Source organism: Mizuhopecten yessoensis, unplaced genomic scaffold (assembly GCF_002113885.1).
Source record: "Mizuhopecten yessoensis strain PY_sf001 unplaced genomic scaffold, ASM211388v2 scaffold11067, whole genome shotgun sequence".
NCBI classification, from domain to species: Eukaryota; Metazoa; Mollusca; class Bivalvia; order Pectinida; family Pectinidae; genus Mizuhopecten; species Mizuhopecten yessoensis.
The window spans coordinates 84532-108371 of NW_018408863.1; the positions used below are offsets into that span (position 1 = coordinate 84532).

The 23840-nt window shown below is 36.0% G+C and overlaps 1 protein-coding gene across 2 annotated transcripts in view; it reads right to left on the reverse strand.

Moving 5' to 3' along the window:
* LOC110465269 overlaps window positions 1-21379 on the reverse strand; it is a 57078-nt gene extending 35699 nt beyond the window's left edge. For both annotated transcript variants that reach the window (XM_021520975.1, XM_021520973.1), the window contains exon 1: window positions 20721-21379. In XM_021520975.1, coding sequence (XP_021376650.1) covers window positions 20721-20742 — 22 coding nt within the window. In that variant the 5' untranslated portion in view covers window positions 20743-21379. The remainder of the gene's footprint in view (window positions 1-20720) is intronic.
* Between the last annotated feature and the right edge of the window lie 2461 nt (window positions 21380-23840).

Genomic DNA, 23840 nt, shown 5'->3' on the forward strand with positions numbered 1-23840 from the left:
ATATCGTAATTTTGTATTAATTAGTTAAATTAAAGCTCTATATACAGTAAACCATTAATGTTTGTGTAAGAATTGATAAATTAAAACATGTGTATAAGCTATTTAGGTTCATTTTTCACTCATTCTACATCATTAATTGTTACCCTTAAATTAAACAATCGCCCTCAAACAGCTAACACCATGCACCACATCCAATATTCCTCTAATGTATACCGTCAAAAGTTTCTTGTAAGCCTCCAGCTATAAAAATAATGTTCATTAATACTTCCTCCTAGATAAAATCAATATATTCAACACCTATGTACAGTAAAAGTTTAATATGATTTGGGGGAATACTAATCCTAAGGGGGGATACTTATCCTATGGCCAGTTTTAGTATCCGGATACTTATCCTATGGGGGATACTTATCTTATCTGACACCGGGACTGAGCAGGACCGGGGGTGTTGAGGACCGTCAAGATAGGATAACTCGTCCGGACTTCGAGCATGATATCTTCAGAATTCCCTGATCATGATTAGGGAATAACGTTGACGTCTTCCATATATATATATTTATAAACTAAAAAAAGGGTCGTATTAGTTGAGAAAATACGTAGAACCCCGAAGAATAGTTATATGCCGTATAGTCTTTTCTCTGCTATAGCTGTAAGTGTATACGGTCCTGAGTAGGGACACACTGATCAGGAAAACAAGTACTCATTATATCCGTATTAATGGATCAAAGACATGAATGTGAAAGTGCTAAGAATCAAGAGAGGAGTTAATATGATCAAGAGACGTATGTAATAATTATATACGTCTCTATTATGATTAAGAAATAGAATTAAACTATGTCTATAGCGTTTTATCTTTGAGTTGCATACTATATATGTATATACGGTCCTGAGATTAGACACTCTGAACTTTGTTATTAATGAAATTAATCAAGTTTGCAAAATTCACGGTCAAGAGAGGTTTCCTAATGATTACATTACATCAACGTTGAAATACTGTATAAATACTTTTTATATAGCATACACGGTCCTTGGCAGGGGCAACATTATCAGGAAATAGCATATATTTTTCCATTAATATGTTTTGCCCTTTTTTCAGACCAAATAAAATTATCAAAGTTACACAGAAATTTCAAATGATTAACATTCCTGGTTTCCACGATCTCGATTCTAAATATAAGAGATAGAAAGATTTGTTTCTTATATAATCTATTATAAGTGGTTGTGTAAAAAAAGAAAACACATTTCTGTGGCTGTTTGGGTTAATTTTCTGGTAGTTTGACTGGACAGTTAAAACTGCTGCCGGTATTCCTTAAGAGATAAAACCATTTATTTGTTCTTTTTTAAATTGTAGTGCCACCGCGGCTTTTCAAAGAAACGGTATAAAGTGTGTAGTAATGTATACAAACATAAAATAGTTAAGATTCATTGTAGTCTACTCCGATCCAGCATCATGTATGTACATGTTTGAACCAGTTTATTTATTTTGCCAGATAGGCCTTTATGAAAAAGTCTTTGTAGAAAGAAAAGAAACTCTGTATTTGAAATATTTTACGCGTATTTGTATCTTCTAACTTACTATACTATAACAATTTAGTCAGATCTACATGATCAAAGGGAGGTAACTGTTACATTCCGACTCTACATGATGAGTTCTGCTGCACTTTTTGTATTAAAAATAATTATCATAATCCATTTTTCTTGATAATTTGGTGCTTATACTTTACCATGTTAAACATTTATCATATATTTATGCAATTCATTGCCGATTTTTGCTAAAACAAGTGTAGGAACACGCTATAACATGCGACGGTCCTGGTCAGCGACGGTCCCCGTCAGCCCCGGCCCTAGTGAGGGCAGCTCAGCTGTTTGATACTGTTGTCTCGTTGCTGATAACGCGCACAGGACCGTACGCAATGACGCATTTTTAAACAAATACTATACACAAGGTGAAAACAGATAAGGCAAAGAATGTGAAAACATTACTGTAATTCTGTCGACCTTTCCAAGCCCTAACTCTACACTCTCTCAGAAACAATTGTCTCCACGAAATAGTTCAATATAATAAAATTGATTTTGTTAATAATAATAACAATAATTCGAGGTTCTTATATACCTCAATAATCAATATAATACAATTTTTTTGTTAAAAATAATAACAATTGTTCGAGGTTCTTATATACCGTTTTATCACAACCTAGTTTGAAGGTCGTCTCAAAACGGTTCACAAATTATTATCCGTGGTTATAGGGCCTTTGCAACCAGACAATATCTTTCTCAACTCCCCGGGGAGCATACAGCCGGTGCTGCCATTTCGGCGCTCACAGCTATAGCTAGCATCCAACAATTCCAGCACTCCCCAGCCACGCGCTTATTTACAGCTAAATAGACTGGAACAAGTTTGGTTTTGTTTAACGTCCTATTAACAGCTAAGGTCATTTAAGGACGTGCCTCCATGTGTGTAGTGTATGCGTGTACACAGGTTTTGTATGTTTTTCGGAGACGGGGTATGTTGGTGTGCTTGCCTTCTTCTGATAGCGCGGATCTGATTCCGACTTTATAGTGCTATCTCACTGAAATGCCATGCCGAAGACACCAATCACAGCATTTCGCCCGGTTACATTATACTGACAACGGGTGACCAGTTGTTGTCATTAATGCTGAACGAAAAACAGCTACCATTTTTAAGGACTTTGGTATGTCCCGGCCTGGGGACAGAACCCATTGCCTTCCTCAACTGGGCGAATACTCAATATTTAAGCCAATAGTGAGGTGTTGCCAAGCAAGGCGCTAGGAAATAAAAGGTAGAAAGAAAGATAAAGATCCTAAATATTACAATGGGCGCAGCAGATTTATTTTGGTCGCTTTTGTGTCCCCGAATAGAAGACACCAACGCAAATCCCCAATTCTGCAAGGGGTTCAAACATTAGTCGTCTCTTAAGATACATGCAGTGGGTAACAGCAGGTGTATTCTTCTACCGAACCCCACCCGCAGGGGTGAGGTTGGAACAATATAACACAGTGCCGTGACGTGCCTCGTCATGTTGATACCTAGCCGAATAAGACTAATTAGACATAGTATAGATATTCTTTAATATAACCTTATTTATAAATACTAAAAAACAAGTTCATGAATACTTTAAAAGGTTAAGACTTTAAATATTAAAACGCATTCTATTAAGACGTACCTTATGAACTCTACTTGCCAAGACATATTATAAAATGGGGTTCGTTCATTAAATCACCAAGTTTCTGTACAGTGTTAAAATAGTGAAAACCTGACACAATCTGTTCAGATGTCAGAAAAGATGAGCTGTGATGTCTGAATAAAAATCACAGTCGAACCTTAGGCCTTTTGCTTATTAATGAAATGTTTTTTTCTCCTGGTGCTCTGATTTCTTCCTCCGGGTACTCTGGATTTCTTCCTCCGGGTACTCTGTTTTCTTCTTCCGGGTACTCGGTTTTCTTCCTCCGGGTACTCTGGTTTCCTACCACATTAAGACACTATATATATGTGTGCTTCCACTCGGGCCAACATGAGTAAAAGATATCAGGTGTTGTTGTAAAATAAATAAGATTAACGTTTATTCTTAATGAGTATGACGTCATAAAGTGTACCTGTATCCTATAAGGGGAAGTAATAGAAAAACGATACTCCAGGGTTAGCATGCAAAGATAAACCAATTAATATTTTAGGAGGAAGTGCTTATACATGTTACTGTAAAATGTGATATTCGAGAGAGAGACAAGTTTATATAATTGCCAGTTTTTAATCATATTTTCTCTTTTTGACCGATGTTACGTATCTAGCATAGGGTTAATCTAAATTATAGCCATCCAACAGTCACCGCTCAAGGCCGGGGATCGAGAAAGGAAATCACCTATTGTTACCAACTCATGTGGGAACTCCCTGCAGAATTGAGGATTTGCTTTTGTGCCCTCTTCTTGGGGACACAAAAAGCGACCAAAATAAATCTGCTGCACCCAATGCAATATTTAGGATCTTTATATTTCTCTCTACTTCAAACTACATTTCTTTACTAGCGCCTTGCTTGGCAATACCTCAATTTGATTTTAATGTTGAATGTTCGCAAAGGTGGGGGGAGGCAATGGGTTCTGTCCCCAGGCCAAGACATACCCCAGACCAGGACATTCCAAAGTCCTTACAAATGATAGTTGTTATTCCCTGATGTTAGTTCAGGATTTAGGGTAATGGCAATAATTGGGTCACCCACTACCATTGTAAAGCAGACTGCTGTGCTGGGTGCCTTCGGCATGGTATTTCAGTGACATAGCACTGTGAAGTCTGTAGCAGATCCGTGCTATCACAAGGAGGCAAGTACACCAACATACCCTGTCTCCGACACACATGCATGCATTCACAATACTCATGGAGTCACGTCCTTAATTTAATGACCTTAGCTTTTAACAGGACATTTATTAAACGAAAAAATCAACAAACCTTACTAAAATGAAAAATCAACAAACCTTACCGTCCAACAATACTAAAATGAAAACCCATTTTACTGCACCCATCGCTCTCCCGTACAACTTTTAAACAACTTTAAGATATATAAAGGATTTTCTAGGGTGAATGTGAGGAAAACATTCTTTCTCGCAGAGAATTATAGATGTGTGGAATAGCCTTCCATTTAATGATATAAATGGGATTTCAGGTTAACAATTTGAGTATGAACTTGATGAACATTGGAAAAATCAGCCACAAAAGTATTGTTTCAAAGAAAAAATCAAGCTGTAAACTTTAAAATTATAATTTAGTATACTACGAGCTGACTATCAAAAGATTGTTAATCCTGTATATATTTTATGTATATTGTCAGAATAAATCTCTGTATCTGTGTAAACAATATACATGAATGGAAAATGAAAGTTCCTTGATTGTACAAATACAAATATGTTCTCTATACTAAGTACTCGACATACGACTTTGTAACTGTATCCCTGCGATATTATATAAGTTAGGGCTGCTACAATGTTTAATGGTGAACGAAGTGGGATGATAGTCCAGTCACCCTATGCTAAATCAGCCCAAACCTCAAACTAATTCCAACATAATCTATTTTTTGTTTTTTTGGAATGGTAGTTATCAGTATTATAACAGGAAAAAAGTCTCCTGAATCAAACTTTGGTAAAATCATTTTTTGACCTTCTATAGGATCAAGAAAATAAGGAAAATCACATATCTGACCACTTTTGAAGTGTAATATCTACCTCTTTTACAATACTGGATATAGAAGATTAACCGTATAGCAAGACCAACCGAAATATAGTACAGATTTACCAAAGTGTTACAGCAGAGGTATTGCATTGAAAAATTATTGAACTATGAAAATGGCTTAAAAGTATTTTGAGCTTGACAATATTGGCTTTTGTTTTCTATTTAAATGCAGAAAATACTAATTACTTAATCTCAGTGACCTTATGAGTCTATATCTATCTTCTTAAAACATCACATTTTATCTAAAAATGGTACATTCACAACCAAAAAAAAGTATCAACCATCTAATTTGACCAAATGTGCCGATTTGGTGTGAACTGACGTCCAAAATAAACAATTTGCCTATTTCTGTAACATGTAATTTGAAAAAGGACAAGCAAATGCTTACAAGCATTTTATATCCATTTGTATGTGTGCAGAACTTATTGGAAATGGTTATTTTGGTAAGATAAGTGTACAAATGTGTCCAAGCTCTCATGCAATTTCGCCTCAACACTGAAAAAATGGCTAAGTCCATGATTCTGAACAACGAAAATCTATATTTTGTGCACCAGCTTTGTCCGATTTACAAATGATTTTGCCAGTAAAGCAATGATAAAACATATGTTTTTGTGAGATAAATTTGAAGTTAAACATTCACACAACTTCATCATTTTATTGAAAATTACGTATCCCCCCATTCTGTTCTGTGTGAAAGAAAAAAAATGTTCTGTTAAAATAATAAGATACGAGTTTAATCTACTTCCCCTTAATCAAGAGGGCCATGTTATGGTGGTAATTCCTGCCGAAAGATTTAGCAATCAGATAAAACACACAAAAAATATTCACATTTCTGTTGTCCAAAATCATTGACTTAGCCATTTTTAACAGTTTAGTCAAATTTGCCCGAGCTGAGGTATTCATCAACCTGACTTCATTCATTATTTGGAGATATCTTAACCAAGATGGCATTATTGCTAAGAGTAACTTGCATAGAAAATGATTTAGAGCACTTTGCAGTATTTTGCTGAAGATGATGTTAAAATCTTATATGTATAAATTGAAATGTTGTTCAATTTGGACTTTAAAACAGCTCCCAACAACCCCGCAGGCCAACTTTAAACATTCATAAATTCTAATATGTGAAAGAAAAACTTCTAATTTATGAAACTTTAATACACAAATCAGTTTTCAATGCATTTCTACAAAGCCAGTATCGATATTGATGTTGATTAACTTAATATTCTGGCTCAAAAATGCAACAAAAGCTAATATGTTCGACCTTTGAATGCTTTTAGCAATATTCATGGTGTGATATTTTTTCAATGTAATGGTTCCTATTTATTTTGTTGGCTAATCTGTATTGTACACTGATTGGTCTTTCAATACAGTTAATTCCTCCTATTCAGTGTTACACAAGAGGTTGATATTTACACTTCAATGTTGGTCCAGTAAGCAATTATTCTTATTTTCTTGATCCTATTTCGGGCGAAAAAAACATTTTCCCAAAAGTCGATTTTTGTAGATTTTTTTTCTGTAACACAGTATAAACCAACTTGTATGAAAAACCAGAAATAAGTTATGTTGCAATTAGTTTGAGGTTTATCATAGGGTGACTAGACTATGAGCCCCTTTTTGGTCAATATAGAGGTGTATGTACTTAATCTTACAAAGATACAAAGAAAACCCCACCAATACATCATGTTACGATCGTTACGAAACTATGTTTTCCATCTTAAATGAATCAATGTTGTTGGCGGAGAAAACCAATCTACACGGTCTGGTAAGTGACCAAATACCTTTCACATGGAGGGGGAATCAGTCACAGGGACCTGAGAATTGTTGCAGGTATATTCGGACCTAAACTAAGGTATTTATAATATTTTTACACGTTTTAGTGGTTAATATGATCTGTCGGTAAAAAATGCCACTCATGGATGATATATAAGAGAGTTGATCTAAACCCGTAAAACGTGTAACATTACTTTAAACACCTTAGTTAAGGTCCAAATATAGCTGTATCAGATTATCAGACCCGTGTGGTATAACTATCATGCTTGTTATCTTCAGTGTACTTTACATACCAATCCGTACCAAGCGCGCGTGCATAACCGGATATCGATTAAGCCCTTTAGGGATGGCCTATACCATGTCAAAAAACTGTTATTATGCATTAAATATTTTTTTAAATAGAGCATAATAAAAATCATTTCTGACAAGAAGGCAGTTGCGAGTTGTTTTGATGAAAAAAATAATATTGATGAAATTAAGAAAAACAAAACATATATATATCAACAACAATGTTCTAATTCGAAGCCGTGATTTCCGGTATTATTGCTCAAACCAAATGAGCTACCTGGTCAATGGTACGTTTTAGGACATAACATATGTGTAGCACACGTTACACACAGATGAAAGAGTGATAATACACAGTGGCAATAAATTACACCTACCGTGCCACACTATGCGATTCCAGGAATTAGTCATACAAAAACCTAGCGCCTAGTTTAAACTACTGAGTTAAGTGGGTACACCCCCTACTGTTTGCAGAGTGTTGGTGTCATATTTTTTTTGTATTGTAAATAAATATTGTACAAATTGTAAATATTTCAATTTTAAAACCGATGAGTGTATAAACTCAATGTAATAAAGAACTTGAACTTGACCGTTGGGACGCAGGTGAATCTACCAAAGTTTCAAACAGAAAAAAACCCATTGCATATTGAACACTCTTATCCCCCTACTAAGGCCCTGTCCGGGACCCAGTCCTAAACGAATACGCTAGTACTAGCTACGCCCCTGCTTGAGTGCTTAGATCTTATACCATACCAAATCTCGGTGGACACTTTCTTTGTCTGTAGAAAGCGGGATAACTCTTGCCATCTTTAAAAACTCATAAAGTCTGTTTCAAATTTCAAAGTTCTCAAATGTAGTTTACAATTTCATGTAAAATTAACAAAGTTTCAAAAAATGAATGAGTCTCATTAAAATAAATAGTAGTACTTTGATTTTTAGGATTAATGTTAGACAGAAACTTGCATATCCTAGACCCCAAAGCAATGCTTTGATTAAAGATTAAAGTGAATTACGCTGCACCAACGTGCATTTATGATGTCAGTAGAAAACATATTATAGTTAATCCTTATAATTTAATCTACTATACACAATCCCTGTGGAAATCCACTCTTATTGATGGACTCTTTTCTCTTAGAAATTGTTGCGCTCCTGAATCAGCCAATCAAAAGCGACGTTACAAACGGCGACTTTTTTTTTACGTTATGGGCCGATAACATATTTTTTTTTAGCCAATGAAAATGCATGTTTCAAGCCAGATTAAATTACATAAATTTATTATCCTAATTATATTTCTCCAAAATTCTTTCGTGTATTTTTGTATTTTATAATTGATCATGCAGTTATTCTTGCCATTATGTTCTATAATTTCAAGTATTTTGAAATCGTTTACAAAAAAAGCAAAACCTCGCTATAATGCCACCATTTGTCCACAAACACGTTTTTGGCGTTATAAAGGGGTTTTGAAATACATTCTTAATACAACAATAAAAAGGATAATGAATTATTTTGGCGGTAAATGAGGTGACAAATGAAACGAGGGGCATTATATCGAGGGTTATTGTATATATTTTTTCAATAGAGATTTGCAATGATGCACAATCTGGAAATCACTTTAAGGAAACGTATTTTTATCACTTTTCAAAACTTTATTCCGAATCTATTTTCTATTTGTAAACCTTAACTATTTATACATTGGTATGCTTTGATTTAAACGTATTTTTATTTGCAACTATTACAAAAAAGGGTTGGGTACAAGTTGTCTAACTTATATAAAGCCTTTTCCCAATAATATATTATAATATTGGAACAGAGCGCATGATTAATTAAATTTAAATCACTGCCTCCGCTAGGGATCGAACCCAGGACCTCAGTCTTACTAGTCTTACGCTCAACCGATCGAGCTAAAGAGAAGTTCTCTATGGCCGAGCGATATATTGCGGCTAGTATTTACCTGGGTTACAATATATATATGTATATATATTACAAGATGGGAAATTTTGATTTAATTAATATTTTTTAACTGTATATCTATTGGTATGCTCAAAAGGGAAGAGATAATGTTTATACTGAATTAGTGTTGACTTTTTACCGATTGCAGATATATGTCTGGCAAGGATTGGAGGTGAAATTTGCTGATTGCTATTTTCCTCTGAACCGACTTGAGAAGATTTACGTTGCGTTGCCCGAACTCCGATTTACACAGCATCATGACTGCCGAAAGAAAGTACACGGTGACAGCCTCTGTAGCTAAATAGATTTATCTCGTGTGCGGCGTAATTACCGTGTACAGTCACTGAAGATTTATATATCGGTGAATACGGAAACCGCGTCTCGTGCAGGCAGTAGTCAAATTGAATTTCCAGGTTTAAGCAATAGATTTAAGCAATCGGAAAAAAACAATTAAACTCATTCCGAAACAGTCGGGGACAATTTCAGACGAATCTCGCACTTCTTTACATCGGAACCTCGGTAATCCGACAGCCGGTATTACCCAACGTCGAACAAAGAATTTGAAGAAAGTCTTTAAATAAAATGTTTGCAAGTAAAACCTCGATATAATGCCCATCTTTTAATTGGTCACCTCATTTACCGCCAACCTACTTCAACGTCCATTTGTTCTCTCCTTGTTAAGAATGTCTTTATAATTCACTCATTTCATCGCCATACCCCTTTATAATATCAAAATTATCTTGACAAATGGTGGCAGTATAACGAAAATTTATTGTTGCAAGAAAAAGAAAAGTTGAAATACAAATTCAACAGTGAGAGATTTAAAAAGATTCAGTGATATGATTGAGTTTGGTACCTCAGAAGGCGCCACTGTTACGTAGCCTGTTCTGAACACTGCTTTAGATATCGATACTATTACAACGAGTATGATGTAGGGTTATATGTTTATATACAACTCTCATGAAACGTTTAAGTTTCCATTAAATCATCTTATCAATGTGATTGCGTGAATGCAAGATTAACATCAACACCACCAGGTGGCGGTAGCGTCAACACATAACATTAAAACCGAAACCAAATGATATGAAGCAAAATTAAGAGACTTGTACATAATAAACCAAAAATATATCTTCAGGTACAGTGTATATAAATATGAGTGAGGTGGGCAGTGGATAGCGTACTGGAGTATCTTCACCACGGCAACCGGGAGTCTATTGCCCTGTTTCCTCTACATAGACACTTAACGCGCTTTCATCCGAGCCAACAAGAGTGATTTATTTAAGTTTTTTAAAACATATGTAGAGGCTTTGAAGATATTGATGATTGTAACGGAAAAACAACAACTTCCAATAAATATGATACACGCGTTTTTCAGCCGTAAAGGAGAAGCACAGTGAACTGGAACAAGTGTTGACTGTTCAAAGGGAGGTAACTTGTACGTTTCGATATGTGATCTTGCGATTTATATTCCTGTTCGCGAACATCTGCGAGAACAGCTACATTTCGATGTTCCTCTGTATAAGGTCTTGATCTGTGAGAACAACACTGTTCCAATACGCCATGAACTGTGAGAACAATTGTGTTTTACTCTACGCCGTGACTTTTGAGAGCATTGGTGATTCCCTGCGCCATGCTTTGTGAGAGCAAAAATGTTCCTCCGCCCATGATTTGTGAGAACAGCTCTTATCTTTTACGCAATTATCTATGAGAACAACAATGTCTCTCTACGCCATGATTTTGGGAACAACATTGTTCTACTACGCCATGATTTGAGAGAACAACAACTTTCCACTACGCTCATGATCTGTGAAAACAATAGTGTTCCACTACGCCATGATTTGTGATAACAGCAACGTTTCTCTACGAAATAATTTGTTGGAACAATAGTGGTTTCCTACGCCGTGAATTGTGAGAACAGCCGCGTTCAACTACGCCATGATTTGTATAAACAGCAATGTTTCTCTACGCCATGATTTGTGAGAACACTAATGTTCCACTACGCCATGATTTGTGAGAACAGCAATGTTCCACTACGCCATGATTTGTGAGAAAAGCAATGTTCCATTACGCCATGATTTGGGAGAACAACAAGGTTTCTCCACACCATGGTTTGTGAGAACAGCTGCGTTCTACTGCGCCATGATTGTGAGGACAACAATGTTCTTCTACGCCATGATTCGTGAGAACAACAGTGTTCCACTACGCCATAATTTGTGGGAACAGCAATATTCCGCTACGCCATGATTTGTGAGAACAGCAATGTTCTTCGACGCAATGATTTGTGAGAACAGCAATGTTCCACTACGCCATGATTTGTGAGAACAGCTGCGTTCTACTGCGCCATGATTGTGAGGACAACAATGTTCTTCAACGCCATGATTTGTGACAACAGCAATGTTCTTCTACGCCATTATTCGTGAGAGGCTGCGTTCCAATACGCCATAATTTGTGAGAACAGCAATGTTCCGCTACGCCATGATTTGTGAGAACAGTAATTTTCTTCAACGCAATGATTTGTGAGAACAGCAATGTTCCACTACGTGATGATTTGTGAGAATAGCAATGTTCCACTTCGCCATGATTTGTGAGAACAGCAATGTTTCTCTGCGCCATGATTTGTGAGAACACTAATTTTCGTTTGTACGTGTAACATAAATTTTAAAACAGCAGTGTTCCTCCAAAGCATTATCTATACAAAAATCAGTGTCCGTCCATACCATTATCTATAGAAACATCAGTGTTCGTTTAAATAAAAAATAAAATAAATCGTTTAGACCATAAACTTGAGGACATCATTGTTCTTGTATGTGTCGACGTCATCAGCAGTTAGAACAGCACTGTTTCTCCACGCCATGAGCTCTGCCCAAGGGCACTTGTACAACATACAGACATGTTCTCCATTTATCGATCGATATGTACCAAATTGGCGAGGAGATCCGAATGACAATTTATGTCACATATCGCCAATGTACGCCCATAACGAATCAATGGAATCCATAAGTCTAGTATGTGTAATGATGACGATGTCAGTTCGAGAAACTAAACACCGGTTATGTACTTTCTGTTTGGTATAATAACCATGATTTTGTTATGGCTGCGTCGATCTTTTGGTAAATTTCAGTCTGTCTGATCGGTGTAAGGGTCGACAGAAACTCTGATGTTTCACGGTGCAATGCGAACAGCTCAGTAGTCGTGGGTTTATGTTTTAATACTATAAGTTTACCCGTTCACAATATGTCACAATTATCGAGACACTGTTGTACACGAAAGCACGGATGCTATTAAATTGTCGAAAATTGGTATGGTTTACGTTCATTGCTAAATATTCGGTTTGGTTTTAATTTGTTTAACGTCGTATTAACAGCTAAGGTCATTTAAGGACGTGCCTCCGTGTATGTTGTGGATGCGTGCAGGCGTGTATGTATGCTGGAGACAGGGTTTGTTTGTGTAATTGCCTCCTTGTGATAGCACAGATCTGATGCCGACTTCATAGTGCTATCTCCCTGAAATACCATGCCGAAGGCACCCAGCACAGCATTCCGCCCGGTCACATTATACTGACAACGGGTGAACCAGTTGTTGTCATTTCCCTCAATGCTGAACGTTAAGCAGGGAATGAAAACTATCATTTTAAGGACTTTGGTATGTCCCATTAGATTTTCCCCTAATTTAAATAATGAGTGCAAGGATGGACTTTTCGGTTCACTCTTAAACACGAACTTTTAACACACACACTGTTTCACTGTTTGCATCATATAGTCGATGAAACTATATACATGTTTTTTGTATTTGCCTTTGATGTTTTTTGAACATTTTAAAAATCTTATCCATTTTTACTACTTTCTTCTTTTTACACGTTGGTGCCGTACACCATCCCCGTTCAAAGGAGTGGATATAGGAGGAATAAGGAAACTACGACTTGGAAAAAGGGGAAGTCGTGTAAAGATGTGCCTTGTGCATAGCGACAAGCTGCCTTACTAGCTTCGACTAATAATAATAATGATAAACAACATTTGATATTGCGCCCTATCTAGCTAACAAAGGCCACGCTAAAGCGCTTTACAGTACATAGATATACAATAAATACAGTTAGCGTATACATGTACATTAATCAATACAATTTTGAGGAATTTACAGAAGCTGCCTTATCAGGCGCTAACTGCTAGTCCTGTGCCACCTGGTTAATATCTCACTATGTGTGTATGCCTGCGTGTGTGCTTGAGATGTAATGGAGACTAAACGGAAATTACCTTCAACTCAGTGTTAAAACGTCCGACTAGAAAATCGGGGATCGCGGTTTCGAGCCTCAGCGAACACACGTATTATTTTGACTACTTCCTTCATATTACATATCGCTGCCGTTGAACTTCCATATTCAAGTTAGGGGAGAGCACGAGGAATAAATGTCAAAAGATTTGAAAAAGATAGTAATAGTGTAATAGATGTGCATGGTACAAAGTGACAAAGTCATCTTACTTCTTTAGCTCAATGGTAGAGCGTCCAACTAGAAAGTTTCGGGTCTCATGTTCGATCCCCGGCGGATTCTATCCATTACTTCCTTTCTATTACACATGTATTCTATTGGGCCAGTGCCTCAATGCAAATTTATCGGTTAGTCGTTATTGTAATTCAGCATATCGATAAACAATATTTTCCATTCCTAATATTTGCGTTCTTTGAGGAATGGTCCGTTAATAATTGATGCTGCTTTGAAAGATCCGTACAGAGCAAGAACAGTGGAAGTGTAAACATGCCGGCATGAGGATTTAAATATAAAATACACCATTAAGTTCTCGCATTTCACTCTAAACCTAAATTATCATTCCTAGAATCACACAGATTTTCTGATAATTACGATACTTCTGAGTGTGTTGTCGGTGAAACGATATTGATAGAAGAGCTCTCCGAAATCATCAGCACTTGAACGATTACCTTAAAGCTGTAATCAATTTTCTGTGAAGCGAAGTATCAAGTGTCGTATTAACAAATATAGAAATGACGTCACAAACGAAACATGTAGTCATTTTGGAGCTTGATTCAAAGCCATAGTCAATGGTAAATGGTATTATTATTATAGAACAGCAATACCCTTTATTATCATTTGTTGGTAGTGATTCCGACAGTGGGGATCACGTAAGGAGTTACGGTAGTCTAGTGGTACATGTAGGACGCCGGGCTCGTGACCGAATGGTTGCGGGTTTGAGTCACAACACAGCACTGTGTTGTTTCTTTGAGCAAGATACTTTACTCCGCTCGTTCCAGTCTACTCAGCTTTAAATGAGTACATGGTTGGGCAGTGCTAGAACTGTTAAATGCTAGCTGTGAGCGCCGAAATGGCAACACCTGCTGCATGCACTCCAGGGAGTTGAGAAAGGTTTTGTCTGGTTGCAAAGGCCCTATAACCACAGATAATTATTCGTGAACCACTTTGAGACGACCTACAAACTAGGTTGTGATAAACGGTATGTAAGAACTTCGAATTATTATCATTTTTATTAAACGTTTAACCTGACAAACACTGTACTTGTCTACATTGCGAAAGCTCCGAGTTCGAATGCTAGATTTGCCCATTGCATGTTTCCCCCCCACCGCACCCCTTTCCCGGTACTTGTATAGTCTTCGAACTAAAATAACACTACAACGTGATACTTATCCGAACACATACGTGAATGTAAAAGAGCGTCTGAATATTTCTATTATTCACAGAGTTACTTCCCCTTTTATCTTTTCATGAGTCTTTTGTCACACCCTAGGGTAAAAACATACGTATAAACTACTTACGTAACAATATTTTAACATCGCCAGATATGACGTTACAATCAGCTCTCGAGGGGAGAGGTGATATGCAAATCAGGATAAAACCCTATTACAAATACTGAATTCTATTGTTTGCAACAAAGTACTAGATTAAGGGGAGAACATGAATCATCTTATACCTTGAGGTACCTTAACAGAACCTCAAATTCGACAACTAAAAATTCACTGGAGATTAATAGAATTTCCCCCTACCTTGAGGGGGTCACAGAGAAATATCAAACCCAGGGAGCGATTTATTTGGTAGTGTAACCCGAGGTTCTGCTGAGGATTTTACAACCAAATAACTTCTCCGAGGGTTTGAGAATTCTTTATTACATCCTCAAGGTAGGGATGATTATTTTTCTCCCATTATTCCAAAACTGTTTTTAAAAGGAAAAGCCTTCAGCATTTGTAATCTGTTAATTTTTCTGATAAGCACATGACCTCTCCCGTCAAAAGCTGCTCATGACGTCATATCTTACTGTTACTTTGACGTCACATTATTGTTTTTTTCTGCATGCAATTTGTTATTTATTTACCCTAAGGGTGACAGAGAAATCTTGAGCAGGTAAAACGGGAGACAACTCTGTTAAAGGTGGAACATTTCTCTTTCACACCTTCACGGTTGGGTGAGGACCCTATTGATCCTTGAGGGATGAAACCTTCAATGAGGCCTTTCAAGGGACAACGTTAATTTCCTTTTCTATTTCGTTCAGTTTGAGTTACTTTGTATAAGTGTTGACCCGATTTACTCTGTCACTCAAATATATGGTATGACTGACATAAAATGTACTTGCCTTTTGAGAGAAGAAAATATATCAGTATATATTATCACGCGTGACCGTATTAAAAGGTCATTTGAAGAGCATTGCAAAGTTTAAAACTATCGCATACCGGGATATTCGTTATATCTTTATTATACAGTCACGTCATTGCTTTATTCTTCGTATTCGATCTGAGATTAAACTTATGTAAAAGAGGTCACAACCTTTCAATGCCTTCGCTTTGGATCGAACCTGGAATCACTGGTTTTATAGTCTGACATTCAGCGGAATGAGAAATCTCGCTGCTCGAGTTGGTAGAAAGCAGACAGTATTTTACGAGTATGACATTAACAATTTCCCAGTCGTTAAAGGTAGATGCAACGCAAGGCTCTATGTCTCTCTCCAATGAAGAAGAATTCCAATTTGCTCGGCACATTTGCTAGAGCAAGGTATGGTACACTCGTTACGAAGGAAAAATGACAGTCAGTATTTTCCTTTTTTTAAACAAAATTAAATTAAAATATAGAAAAAGATCTCCGTGACGAGGAAATATTTTTTTTAACGCATTAAAGTTAAGTCGAGATTCAGTTTAGTTGTGGCTAGGTAAGACGATATTTAGTTTAGTTGTGGCTAGGTAAGTCGAGATTTAGTTTAGTTGTGGCTAGGGAAGTCGAGATTCAGTTTGATGTGGTAAAGTAAGTCGAGATTGTGATGAAGGTAGATTTAGGTTAGTTATGTTCAAGATAAGTCCGGATTTAGGTTATTTGTAGTAAAGGTATTTCCAGATTTACGTTATTTGTAGTAAAGGTATTTCCAGAATAAGGTAAGTTGTGGTAAAGGTTAGTCAAGATTTAGGTTAGTTGTAGTAAAGTTACGTCTAGGATTAGGTTAAGTTGTGGTAAAGGTAATTCTATATTTAGGTTAGTTGTTGTAAAGGTAATTCTATATTTAGGTTAGTTGTGGTAAAGGTAAGTCTAGATTTAGGTTAGTTGTGGTAAAGGTAAGTCTAAATTTAGGTTAATTGTTGCGATAGCAGAATGAGGTTAAGGTTAGTTGCGGCAATGCTAAATTTGTGTTAAAATTAGTTGTAGTAATGGTAAGTTCATGTTCAAAAGTTAGTTTTGGTAACGGTAAATTAAGGTTTATCTTAGTTGTAGTAATCGTAAATTTGTGGTTCAACTTAACAACGTTACAACTGTATCCAACCCGAGACGAATGTGCAATTGGGGTTTAATCGATGCGTAAAAATGGCGACTTTTTTTCTAAAAAAGTTATTATAGTCAGCTTATTTTTAAAGCAACACAAACAAGCTATTCATTGTCATATCTCGTTCTATCGTGGTGAAAATGATTGTACGTTTTACATGGCTGTAAGTACGTCTTTAACACGCGGAACCCGGATTAGAATTGAAATGCCTTTTTACAATAGGTTTATTGAAGAATACTACAGACAGCTACATTTTGACTTGACTTAAGCCTAAACTGTATTTATACGTGTATGAATATACAATAAATATCCAAATCGATAGAAAATGCCAGACTTGTGTCCGGTATTTTACGTCATATATCTACTTAACCTAACTCCGACCTGAGTCGCATTTGTAAATGATTTCTATAATCTAACTTAAATATTTATTTGAAATAGTGCATTAACGTGGATGTATTGGTCAAAATCTAGCAATTCTGAAACATTATATATATAAACCTCAACATTTATCAAAAGTGTGAGGGAAATAATCTTAAACATATATCACAGAATAATAATGTATGTAAGGTAGCATATAACCTTAACTCTAATACAAATCACGGGTATATAATGTGTAAGGTAGCATATAACTTTAACTCTAATACAAATCACAGGTATATAATGTGTAAGGTAGCATATCACCTTAACTCTAATACAAATCACAGGTATATAATGTGTAGGGTAGCATATAACATTAACTATAATATCTAATACAAATCACGGGTATATAATGTGTAAGGTAGCATATAACTTTACAAATCCCTTGTATATAATGTGTAAGGTAGCATAAAACCTTATCTCTAATACAAAGCACAGGTATATAATATTTAAAGTAGCATATAAATTAAACTCTAATACAAATCACAGGTATAATGTGTAAGGTAGCATATAACTTTAACTCTAACACAAATCACAGGTATAATATGTAAGGTAGCATATAACCTTAACTCTAACACAAATCACAGGTATAATATGTAAGGTAGCATATAACCTTTAATCTAGCACAAATCACAGGTACAATGTGTAAGGTAGCATATAATTTAAACTCTAACACAAATCACAGGTATAATGTGTAAGGGAGCATATAACCTTAACTCTAACACAAATCACAGGTATAATATGTAAGGTAGCATATAACCTTAAATCTAGCACAAGTCACAGATATAATGTGTAAGGTAGCATATAACTTTAACTCTAACACAAATCACAGGTATAATATGTAAGGTAGCATATAACCTTTAATCTAGCACAAATCACAGGTACAATGTGTAAGGTAGCATATAATTTAAACTCTAACACAAATCACAGGTATAATGTGTAAGGTAGCATATGACCTTTACTCCAATACAAATCCCTGGCATATAATGTGTAAGGTAGCACATAACCTTAACTCTAATCACAGGTATATAATATTTAAAGTAGCATATAACTTAAACTCTAATACAAAGCACAGGTATAATGTGTAAGGTAGCATATACCTTATCTCTAATACAAAGCACAGGTATATAATATTTAAAGTAGCATATAACTTAAACTCTAATACAAAGCACAGGTATAATGTGTAAGGTAGCATATACCTTATCTCTAATACAAAGCACAGGTATATAATATTTAAAGTAGCATATAACTTAAACTCTAATACAAATCACAGGTATAATGTGTAAGGTAGCATATAATCTTAACTCTAATACAAATCACAGGTATAATGTGTAAGATAGCATATAACTTTAACTGTAACACAAATCACAGGTATAATGTGTAAGGTAGCATATAACCTTAACTCTAACACAAATCACAGGTATATAATGTGTAAGGTAGCATATAACTTTAACTCTAACACGAATCACAGGTATAATGTGTAAGGTAGCATATAACTTAAACTCTAACACAAATCACAGATATAATGTGTAAGGTAGCATATAACTTTAACTCTAACACAAATCACAGGTATAATGTGTAAGGTAGCGTATAAACTTAACACTAACACAGATCACAGGTATAATGTGTAAGGTACCATATAACCTTATCTCTAACACAAATCACAGGTATAATGTGTAAGGTAGCATATGACCGTTTCTCTAACACAAATCACTGGTATAATGTGTAAGGTACCATATAACCTTATATCTAACACAAATCACAGGTATATAATGTGTAAGAATCCCTTGTATATAATGTGTAAGGTAGCATATGACCTTTACTCCAACACAAATCACAGGTATATAATGTGTAAGGTAGCATAAAACCTTATCTCTAATACAAATCACAGGTATAATGTGTAAGGTAGCATATGACCTTTACTCCAACACAAATCACAGGTATATAATGTGTAAGAATCCCTTGTATATAATGTGTAAGGTAGCATAAAACCTTATCTCTAATACAAAGCACAGGTATATACTATTAAAAGTAGCATATAACTTAAACTCTAATACAAAGCACAGGTATAATGTGTAAGGTAGCATATAACTTTAACTCTAACACAAATCACAGGCACAATGTGTAAGGTAGCATATAACCTTATCTCTAATACAAATCACAGATATAATGTGTAAGGTAGCATATAACTTTAACTCTAACACAAATCACAGGTATAATGTGTAAGGTAGCATATGACCTTTACTCCAATACAAATCCCTGGTATATAATGTGTAAGGTAGCATAAAACCTTATCTCTAATACAAAGCACAGGTATATACTATTTAAAGTGGCATATAACTTAAACTCTAATACAAAGCACAGGTATAATGTGTAAGGTAGCATATAACTTTAACTCTAACACAAATCACAGGGACAATGTGTAAGGTAGCATATAACCTTATCTCTAATACAAATCACAGGAATATTGTGTAAGGTAGCAAATAACCTTAACTCTAATACAAATCACAGGTACAATGTGTAAGGTAACATATAACCTTAACTCTAACACAAATCACAGGTATAATGTGTAAGGTGGCATACAACCGACTGGTACTTTGTCATCATAGCTCAGTCATCACTTGGCAAAGGGACCAGTCGGTCTTGAAACGATGCGACACGTTTAATACGTGCATTGCTTGTGTATTAAGTAAAACTTTTATACTATATAATATTTTATACGCTGGAAATAAGAATAAGAATAAGACAAAACTAGGTTTCGAAAAAAGCATTTCAATGCATGTACATTTTAAGTCCGTGATATCATTTTTTAAAGTGTTAAAACTATCATAATTAAATTAAATTACACAGACACTTAATTTAAGTTATGCAATTAGTTTTCGTTTTATTAGGGATGGAGCGGTGACAGAGATTTTAAACATTCATGTTTAGATATGGGTGTTACCGACTTGCGTTAATTCCGGCAAAATATTTTTAAAAATTCCTTTCAGTATTAAATTTTTCTAGATAGTCATTGTTTTCAAAATTCCTGAAACAGACAAAGTCATCTAAATGTATGCTTCTTATGGTGGTCTCACGTTATACGAGGTGAGAAGAAAAGCTTCAAAGTGAAACTGATCATATTGCTTTCAAATCCGTATGAATGCAATTTGTCTTCTATTGCTGTTTAAACATGGAATGGTAGTTAAATGTTAATATGCACATGATGTATTCAAAATGTTCATGAAAAATCATTTGACGAATGATATCCAAAACAAAAATGTCGAAAATGACTCGATATACAGTAAATAGTGACTCACCATAAGCCTGCTGAACGTGCATTCCCACTAATGGCGCTCCGTACAGACGATTCCGTCGTCGACATCGCTAATTTCTGCAGTCACCATTGAATACTTGCGGAAACAATGCATTTACTTAAAACGGCAAAACACTTCTCCGTTATCCAGTGTTACAGACACAGTGTATAGACCTTGAGAAAGGTTATGGCCTTTTATATGTATTTTCTAACAAGGTTAACAAAAATAAATGTTTGTTTGAGAAAAAACATCTACTCGCACGTAACATTCGCTGTTCCTGCATTATATCACACATACTAGAAGGAGGTTCTGCACACTTAATGTGTTTTTGGTGTGTAGGGTTTTATACCAATTTCCAACCAGAAAGTCTATTGTGATTGCCCGCGCCGTTATTGCCTTGTCTGTGTGTGTTGTAGGTGACGGCGGCCGTTTGTGCCTACAGTTCGGCAGATAGATACACTGATCCAACGCGACACAGCACTAGCCAGTCAACATTCTTATAAATGTGCTGTCGAAATGGGGTGAATCCATAAATCTGAAGATTGGCGAAGCAGATTATCTGAGGAATGTCAGGACCGGGAGACAGCGGGAATACGAACGGAGCTCGAACTGTCGTTTTGTACTCGCCTTACGAGACTAATGCGCTGTAATAGACATATGCAGCGTCGTATAAACAGATATGATGGTCGTAAAGTTGGCTGTTAAGCAGGAGGGTGCGTCTGTGTACAGTCGCGCGTGGGCTGGCTGGGGACAAATCAAATGGTGGGAAATGACAACGAATTTGGTAGGGCTAAATTTGGCGGGACTAGAAATGATTGTGTGTTTTGACGGGGTTCGATGTAATGTAACCAGATATTTGGCTGGACTAGATATCTAGCTTTGCGGTGCTCTATATTCAGTTAACTGGATATTTGGTAGGTCTGGAAACGTTTGCTTATTTTGGTGGGACTCCATAACTAAATGTAGATATTTGGCTTTGTGGTACTCTATATTTAGTTAACGTGATATTTGGCGGGTCCCGAAACGTTTGCTTGTTTTTGGCGGGTCTTTTAGTTTATATATGCTCGAGCATACATGTATGCTACGCCACTGCTTGCCCAGGAACCGCTTCAATATGAATTCTCTCCGAAAAAGGGCTAGCCCTGGATTTTACTTAAGGAAACTAATTACTATCTTTCGGACCATACGTGATAATAACGCCAACCAATCGCAATTAAAGACTGTAACGATGGCTCAGCAAAACTCCAGGAAGCTGACTGAAAAAAACACCTAGCGATATTTGAAATAAATAGATGTTGGTGTAATAATGATATAAATGCAACACTAGTATTACTTTTTCCTGTGCAATGTCGTCACAAGATTTTGTGCACCTAAAGACTGGCTTGACAATTAAATTGTTCGCAAACCTGATACCCACTTGAAGGCCACTCGTCATAATAGGAAAGATACAAAGTAATGTTTCTTTTTAAAGATGTGTAACACGACGAATTGTATTGTTTGGTACAACTGCCGACAAGACGAAAATACTCGGAATACCCCTTGTTTTAATCGACTGTGAAGATGAAAATAGCTGTCACATGATTCTGCACAGTTTCGTGTTTCAGGTCAACCGCCTTTGTATGATTCTCTTACGATGGCCTATTACTGCAGAAAAGATGAACAGTATGTAGAGTCTATTCAAAACAACAATTTCAACGGAAGAAATGTGTTTCTTTATTAAAAATATAAAAAAATACCCTTATTTGGTTGTTCTTGTATTGCCTAAAGACAAAACATATTGAAAATGGGTTTCCGTGTCTTTTTTTTTCTTTTCCTTTTTCTAGTAAAGCATTTCTGGCTTAATTGTTATTGCACTTTCTTGACCTGGGTCATACACCTAGAATAGTGAACACGGCTAACAGAAAATAACGTCGGCGCAAACTCATGTGACGCGCATTTCGAAGTCAATGTAATATTTCGGTTTTGTTTTGCTTTGTTTTGTTAAACGTCCTTTTATGCGTACATATGTGTTTATCTACTGGGGACAGGGTTGGTGCAATTGCCTCCTTGCGATATCACCGATCATAGGTCGGCTTTAAAGTGCTACCTCACTGAAATACCATACCGATAGCACCCGGCCAAATATTCGACCACTCGATCACATCAAACTGAAAACAGTTAAACCAGCTGCTGTAAACATCCTTAAAACTTAACGTTAAGCAGGGAATAGAAAATACCATTTCCTAGGACTTTGGTATGTCTCGGACTGGGGACAGAACCAATTGCCTTCCCTCCATGGGCGAGCGTTCAACATTAAGGCTTAATGTGAGGTATTGCCAAGCAAGGCGCATGGAAAGTCCATACAATTGCATATCAACAATAATGTTCGACATGTAATGTTTAGGCTGAAAGTTAACATGTCCACACAAACGTTACCATTGTTAATGGCTGGGTTTACTTAAATTGTCCATTTAGTGTGTATGACACAGGCATGTGACAGATAAGTTATTATTAAAAGAAAAAACAGAAAAGCCATCCCTTTTTAACTTTAAAAATCACATTTAGTGTTGAATGAGCTGATACGTGTTGGCGATTCTTTATACCCGCCTTAGTAGTAAGGGAAATCAAAAATGGTAAAACTTGTGCAAAACATAAAAAAAGAAAATATTTACATGGATTTATTTGAAAAAGTTAGAAGAAAGGATAATCGTCTTCTGCTTCGTTAACGACATCCGCCATGTAAATCTACGTCGAATCCAAGTAATATATGGTCCTCAAAGCGTGAACTGGGGTAGATCAAATAAAACACATGTGTTAAGCATATTTCTCAAGGAGGTCACTATGGCAACCATGTGTTGTATGTTTGTCAGGCAGCAGTAGACATAAAATAAGGTAATCACGATATTAGGAGCAAGCTTTTGACTATCGAATCAACTCTGATATGCAAACACTGCAGGTTTTGAAAGCAGCTTTCTCTGGAAAGTTGTCGCACTTATCGTCAGCTTATCGTAAGCTGATCCTGTTAGTCATGTTGTAAGTGAAAACAGGGCTAAGCTGCTCATATTAAAGAGTCTGCACCGCCCTTTATTTCAAGTTCATGAGGGTTTTTCAATCAAACACAGATATCTCTGGAAGGACTACGCA